The sequence below is a fragment of the Malurus melanocephalus genome, unplaced genomic scaffold (assembly GCF_030028575.1).
Source record: "Malurus melanocephalus ecotype Western Australia unplaced genomic scaffold, MMel_1.1 scaffold_395, whole genome shotgun sequence".
NCBI classification, from domain to species: Eukaryota; Metazoa; Chordata; class Aves; order Passeriformes; family Maluridae; genus Malurus; species Malurus melanocephalus.
The window spans coordinates 110,185-117,797 of record NW_026623627.1 but is presented as its reverse complement, the minus strand read 5'-3'; the positions used below and the strand labels follow the sequence as shown (position 1 = coordinate 117,797).

The 7,613-nt window shown below is 38.4% G+C and overlaps 1 protein-coding gene across 1 annotated transcript in view; it reads right to left on the bottom strand.

Annotated features, from left to right (window-relative positions):
• MOCOS (molybdenum cofactor sulfurase) overlaps positions 1-7,613 on the bottom strand; it is a gene marked incomplete at its 5' end in the record, with an annotated part of 196,907 nt that overhangs the window by 80,606 nt on the left and 108,688 nt on the right. Inside the window, one exon of the mRNA XM_057379247.1 lies at positions 3,587-3,663. Within this exon, the coding sequence (XP_057235230.1) occupies positions 3,587-3,663 (77 nt within the window). The remainder of the gene's footprint in view (positions 1-3,586; positions 3,664-7,613) is intronic.

Below are 7,613 nucleotides of genomic sequence, written 5' to 3'. Positions count from 1 at the left end.
AAAAAAAAAAAGAAAAGAAAAAAAAAAGCTGCTATTGCTGGCTGTAACTCCTCTCATTCTAAATTTCTAAAAATTCAAAGGGATCAGGCATGGTGAAGTCACTGTCTGTTCCACTGATTTCAATGGGAATTAAAATGGTACCTCAGAAATCAGTGCTGACAGCAAGATAAGGTAAAYGCCATCCAGAGGTTAAATGCAGATCTGAACACATATTCAGTTACCGAATCCCCTGTTCCCCTTAAGATTAGGATTTATGTGATTAAAAAAAAAGACAAGGAAATTTTGTGGCCAAGGAAAGGAACTCAAGTCTCCCAATTCCTCACCCAGCTCCCAGGCCATTGTATCASCCCTCTTTTCATGGCCCCATTGACTTCAATGGAAGCATTCAGAAGAGTGTGCACACAGATGAGGTCCTCACAGTGAAACACAATCTCATGTTGCAAATCTGAAAGGGAACAAGTGCAGGCGATTCCTCTGTAGAGGTTCTGATTCATCAGTGGGTCACGGCTTAGTTTTACAGCAACCATCTRATGTAAGGCAGGAAAACAACCTTTYTTATATAATCCCACATGGAGAAAGAAAGATATGTACACTTGCAAGAAATTTAGACTGTACAGTTGGTGTTCACAATAATGAACCCCCAAATCCATTAAAATCATGAATGAAAGAGCACTAAGGATGAAAGCAGTAAAATACACAAGCTTCACACCCATGGTACAAGTTTAGGTGACGTCGCCACATAACAGTCAGATAAAGTCATAAACTCCACACAAAAGAAATCCCGTAATCCCTGACAATCTTATTCAGGAGATTTTTTTTTTCTGGCACCGGAACTGGATGACTTGCACCGTCTTAAGTTTTAAAACACAACACACATGAGAATCTTTGCAGCATTAATAACTGCAGGATGCCAAACATCCCATCACTGACTGAAACCAGTTCTTGATGTACCAGGGCAAAACAGAACCAAAGTTCCAAGGACCAAGTTAAAAAAACTAAGTTAGCATCACCATTTAGCATCCTGCACTACATTTTGCTTTAACTGTTGTGTAGTACAATTGTCTTGATGAAATCAAACATAACCTTCACTCTCCAACAACCAATCAAGCATCTGGTAAATTTAAAAACAACTTTCAATTTATCATTTTAGGAGTCATGGTTTGCATTTTAAAATTTCTTCCCACACATATTGTATTTTCTTCTGWAGTGAATTAATGTTTCCTGAACAGACATTATAATCAAAGTAAACCTTATAAGGTGCAAATGATGTGCCTTAATTTCATTTTTAAAAGAGATGAAAATTTGCTAATAAAAAACATACCATAAACCATAAGTTTAAAAATCAGATAGATGCAAGACCTCTGGGAACAGTTTAAATGCAGACATGCATAATTATGCAATTCTGGYAGGAAAAATGCCTTGTTCTAACTGGAAGTTTAGACAGGTCAGGATTTATTCAGATGATATCAGTCAGAAAGTGATCTGTATGTTTCACAACACTGCCTAACACTGAAACTCTGAGTTACCTCTCATTAGTGATTTCGTCCCCATCTTCAATAATTACACCAGAATAATCCAGCTATATCCCCAAAGAACTTCAACAGTGCTTTTATTACACATTAGGATATGATTAATAACAACAATACTTTGTTTATTTTGCTTGTTTTTACTCCAGGCTATTTCCATCCCAGAATGAGAATCATTGTTTGTGTTTGGGGAGTGCAAAGCAAGTGCTCCAGTGGCTATAGAAAAGTGAGATTCAAAAGYGATTCACATTTGACAGTGCATTTTGCCACTGAAAACTGACAGTTGAAGTGGAAGAAATATGCATAAAGAGGCTTAAAACAAATCTGCAGTCCTTCTGGATTCTGAAGTGCTTCTACAGCATGCAATGGCTTTGTTGTATACACCCAAATGCTAATAATCTCTGTTCAAAAGGAACGCTGGGCCTTTGACAGAAATTAAATAACCTGCAAAACTTCATGTTGTCAATAAGCTTCAGGGGAAAAAAAGGATGGTGAGGGGAAAATGGCAACTGCAAAGCCCTGAATCTCTCTTTGCATCAGTCGTGCCAGGCACATTCAATGCCTACACAAATTGAAGCAGCACCTTCCCAGTCTCCATCTCACAGCCAGCACAGAGGGACCAAGAGACCTGAGGGGACTGGGCCACCCTTGGCATCGKCTTCAAAAAGTGGGGACACAAAATGCATTTTGTGATGGAAAAATTGGAACGTAACTGTGGTAGTGCCATGTTCTATTATCACTTCAGAGTCTCATTTAATTTCCCTTCTGTATGTTTAAACTTCAACTAACAAAAATACATCACATGGAAATTTTTCTACTTACATGTACTTAAGCCATTGCAAACAAAAGTTTTAGCATGAAGATGTTGAAAGCTCCTACTTATCTGGAACACAAGCTTAATTCATCTTGGGTCATGGATAATGGTCTAGCCCAACTTTGTGGGAAATTCTTGGATCACGTGATGACTAAAATCCTTTACGCAAYGCCATTTTTCTTCCAGTCTTGTATCTGTAAGAGGCAATGCTGGCACTTCTGCTTTTCAGTGTGGCACTCCTGAATTTGAMTGGAGATCACTAAAGTACCTACCTAGACTACACCAGCAGTGCTAAAGTTATAAAATTCCAGTATTTGCCAGAACTATTTTTAATYAAATTTTTCAATTTTCTCCTCCATATAGGTTTCTTCTTGTATGTTGTTCCAGTCTATGGTTTTTTTTTATCTTTCTTTATCCTTTTACATTTTAAAACTGTGGAAAAAAATGTTTTTATACTGAAAATATATAAACAAAATATATAAAAATATTCCTACAGTTTTTATTTTCATTTATAGGAAAYCAAAGAGTGCCCTGGAGAAGGGAGGCTACAACATTACACATTAAGTGTGCCCATACCTGATCAARAATCCCATTTCAGGAACATCTTTTGTTAACCTGACACGCTCCACATGTGGAAACATGCCATAGTGCAAGCCTGATGCACAGCCAGTGGTGCAAGCTTCCCTGGCCAGGTGTCRTCTCCTGCCCTTTTCAAGAGAATCCCTGACTCATGGCAGAAAACATGAGAGAYTGTGCTTTTGGGGTGCTGAGCCAGACAAGCAGCAGTCTATCCTGGAGTAAACATAACACATGAGTGGCACCCTTCATACAGAGGCTCTGGCCTGAAGATCAGCTTGAAGTTTTRTTTGGGATTTTAGGATTAGCTCCATATCAAGGGCTTCAAAGACTGACTCAAACAGTGTGAGTCACTCAGCTGCTTTCTAGTGTTACTTTTCCATTGCACCTCTGTGAGTGTGAGGCAGATGAGAAGTGCTCCATGTTCTCAAGTCTTGCATATCCAAAACAGTCTGGACTCTTTCTTTTATTTCAAACCAGGCTGGAATAATCCAATATGTAGCACATGAATCAGCCAGTTATACCGAGGTCACATCTTCACACTGGTGAACAATGGAATGTAAAACTAGAAAGGAAAATTAAGCTAGAGCCACAAGAAATATGATCAGACCTGTGCCCTCAGCATAAATCTGGAACTTCAGTCTTCAATATTAGAGTTATATTAACTGACCTGTGAGTTTTTCCAGAACATCAAATCCATGTTTCAGAGCAATGATATCAAGAAAAGAGACTGTACCATCTTCAAACCTAAAGAATGGAATAAATGAGCACAGTAATTAAAACATGCAGCYATAGTAAAGATTTTAAATCAATTTTAAGAATTACTGTTTTCATATTCAGTGCATCTAACATGCAGAGTGGGAACTCTTCCCTTAGGGATTCATCTTCCAGTCTTGTAGTGTCCTGTGAAGCAAAAATATGTTCTCCAAAGCAATAGAGGATCAGATGAACAGTTGCTTGCTCACAGAAAGGTATTATTTTCTCCTACACGGAGTAACTAATGTACAAACCTACATAAAGTATTCATTAACACATATGTGTCACTAGCTTGTCACGAGGCCCTAAGTTACCTTCAGGCAATTTAGGGAATATGTGAGTATTCCATATGTGATGTATGTCCATCCCTCTACCCCCCATGTAATTACACCTAATACCAGTGAGTTAGAGGGTTCCAGTATTCTGGTGCAAAGAGGAATCAAAAGGTCACTAACAATTCTCCCTCTGTGTACTTCTCCTGGAAATTCACTTTTAACTGGCCTGTAACAAGAGCACTATGCAGGGATATGGGTAAGGGTGCATCCCCTATCATCACCTTTTAAAGGGAGCACCAAATAGAAATTGCTGGATTTAACGAACTACTGCAGCCATTCCCACAGTTCAAGAGGAGAAGGTGAACCTCTGAGGTGAGAATTTACTGAGGAATTGATGCACTAGAGCATTGCAAGGGGCCAGAAGGGACACCAGGCAAGCGTGTTTCATTTAGGCTTTGTGTGCACCACAGGCCACAAGGAGTGGTCATTCATTCACCACGACGAATACAGAATAATGCAAGTGATGGAGTCAGAACTGTGAAGAACTCAATACTTTGCAAAGCTRAACCTGGGGCACAGCAAGTCTCTGAGGAAGGAGCTGTGTCCAAAACTGTAACAGTAAACGCTGGAAATGAAGCCACCAGCAACCCCAAATTTCATGTTTTAATTTAAAATTAAACTCATGAGGAAGAGGCCCCCACAGGGACCTGGTGCTCCTTGGATCTTTCTCAGAAAGGTCAGATGATATCTACATTGAAGAATTTTTGAACAAGGTGGAACATAACASAGGCACTTTTGGGCAAAAATACTTTACATATGCATGTTTTAGATCAGAAAACAGGGGATTACGTTTTTCCTCTGTACAAATTTTCATAATGCATGTTAAAAGCTTTTGGTGCCACAATTACGTATATATTGTGAAAAGGCTCAAAATTTAAAAATGTCAGACATGAAATGCTTTTTCTTTCATAAAATAAACAACAATAGAATAACATAATAGCTCTCACTTCAATCATAATTTTTCTTACTTCTTGTTTTTTTCTGTAGTTATGAAATGTGTGAAACACTGCAAGTGACACCATCAGGTGAAGGATACATTAACCTTCCAAAAATATTTGGTAAAGGTCCACACAAAAAAAAAAAAATGCAAGAATATTGTGTATATATGATTAYACACAATTCATTCAGTACATTCAGCTGTAATGAAAGAAGATAGAGGCAGCAAATAGTTATGAACCTAGTGATAAGAGAAAAGGGGTGGACTGCCTCAAGGATGAATGGCACAAAGGAGACCACATTCACATATTTTAACCTAGCATAGGCTAAAAAATCCATCCTAGGAATTTCTGAATCTTGCTTATTAATTTTTAATAATTGACCTTGAACTTTAGGGAAGAAACCTTATTGGTTATCAGTTATGAAATGTAAAATGGCCATTTGTGATTTGAAARAGACCTAAAACCAGGAATATTTTCACAGAGACCTGTGGACCAGTATCTGAGGGAAGCATTAGTCTGTCCCAAAAGCCAAAAAAAAAGGTAGAAGGATGAGGAAGAAAAGATAAGGCAAAGGCAACAGTCGTTTTGGAATTGAACACAGAAAAACATTAAAAACTTGCACTGGCTGCAGAAAAGGTCACAGTGGTCCCACATGTCTGCCAAGGAGAGATTACAGAGAGGATCTGTGAGGGGGAACTGACCTGCTCTGCTCAGTTACTCACAATGGCCAGAAAAGCAAACAAAACACTGGGAATTGGATCAGAGCAGAGACACCGGCACTGAGCCCATTAAGGAGATGCACAGTCCCAACAATTTTAYCATTATTACAGCAGGAAAGCACTTGTAAGGGCAACAAAGGTGCCAGCCTAGATCATCCAAGGCCTCTGAGTCTTATCTATAGTAAAAGGGGAGGCAACAATTGCATTTCTGTTTTTCAGATATGATTATTAATGAATCAGACAACTGCAGTACATCCATTGCTACACAATAGGACAGATGCATGAACCATGATAGTCTTCTAAAATCTTAAAGATTTTTATGAAAACAGTTCAGAACTTAGGAATCTTCATACAAAATAAAAAAAAAAAAAGAAACAAACAGAAAAACAAAAAGCAAASAAACACAGTTGTGGGGTTCTGGTCAAACCCTTATGCTCCAGAACAGTACAACTGTTGCAGCATGATATGCATCCTACATTTAGTCTTTTGGCTTCACAACAAAAAAAAAAAAAATTACCTCCTGGAAGCTCTACGGCAAGACCCAGAAGGCACAAAAGAAATAGAAATAATGCTAAAGATACCTATTCAAAGATATGGGCAAGTCTCTCTTTCTACAATTTAGACATGGAGTGTTTTGCAACATTCACCTCTTGTATTTCGTTTGCTCATCTGGCCACCTTTATTCCTACATCACCAGATTTCCAGTTCTGATTAACAGTGCACGGATATTGTGTTGTTCCTATAATATGTATATTTACACTACTTCTGGTTCACTTCACTCTCACATATAWTCTTCAGATTTAGTGAACACCTGATGTGGAACTTCACATCAAAATTTTCAGTAATCATTTATAAATTCTGATATTTAGCAAATTAAGCCTTAAGTGCTATTGCAATAGTGCCATGGCAAAACATGCTACGAAGGGCAGCAATTCCCTTCCTGGGACACAAACAGCTCTCTCTCAGAATACTTAACTGTATTCAAAATTGAGAGCAAACACGGTCCTTGAATTGCAAATACTGGCTTCAATGGCTACTTTTCTATTTGGTGCGATTGATGCTTCMAATAAWCTGCTTCCCTACTSAATGGCAGYTCCAGTGTTAGAATAATCAGTTCAGGATGAAGTTCATTTGAATGCTGGTCTAGAAGCCACTTCCTGAAGTAATCAAGATTTTGCAGCTGATGATGTATAAAGGATACTTACAAAGGCTAATACTGCAGAATACCAACCCAAGAAACAAGAAGCTTACCTCTCTTATCTAGTTCTTATTATAATTGATCTCACTTAATCACGTCTGGGATGAGCTCAGTTACTTAGCTGATTGTGTTTGTGAAGTGCTAATAGCATTTCACATCCAATTGCTATCTGACAAACTGGCTAAGCAACTCTTAGCATAACAAAGAAGAGAGCAGCCTGCCTAAAATCTTTCCAGGAGCTATGAAGCTGATGAGCTGCTCTCCTTTTCCAAGTCACACACAACCTCTGCTTCTAGAAACAAAAATTTTTGAGTCACAAGAGAAAATTATTGCTTTACAGCCAGCAGTYCTGCCTTTAGTTTCTTCCTGGGGATGGAGATAGGCTCATCTTTCTTTGAATCTGTTCAACTGTTGTGACACTTCYCTGTTACACTTCTGCATACAAATGTTATTTTCTAAAGTCACCATCTCACACTTCAGGGCAACTGAAACACAGAAGCCATGTGGGCAGTTTCAATTTATCCTGTCCTTAGCCAGGTCACTTTCACACAGAAATATTATAAGAATTCTGGCCTGGACAGATGTGAGTGAAAATAAAGTGCTGAAAGGCTATAAAAATCCTTCATGTTTGAAAAGAGGACTTAGACGAAAACTTGGTGGAAGGCAAAAATATTACCCTGGAGCTGRACAGCACTGTCTTAAGTCAAGAGTCCAGAAATGCCCTAAAGACCAATCAACCAATGCTGAGGTG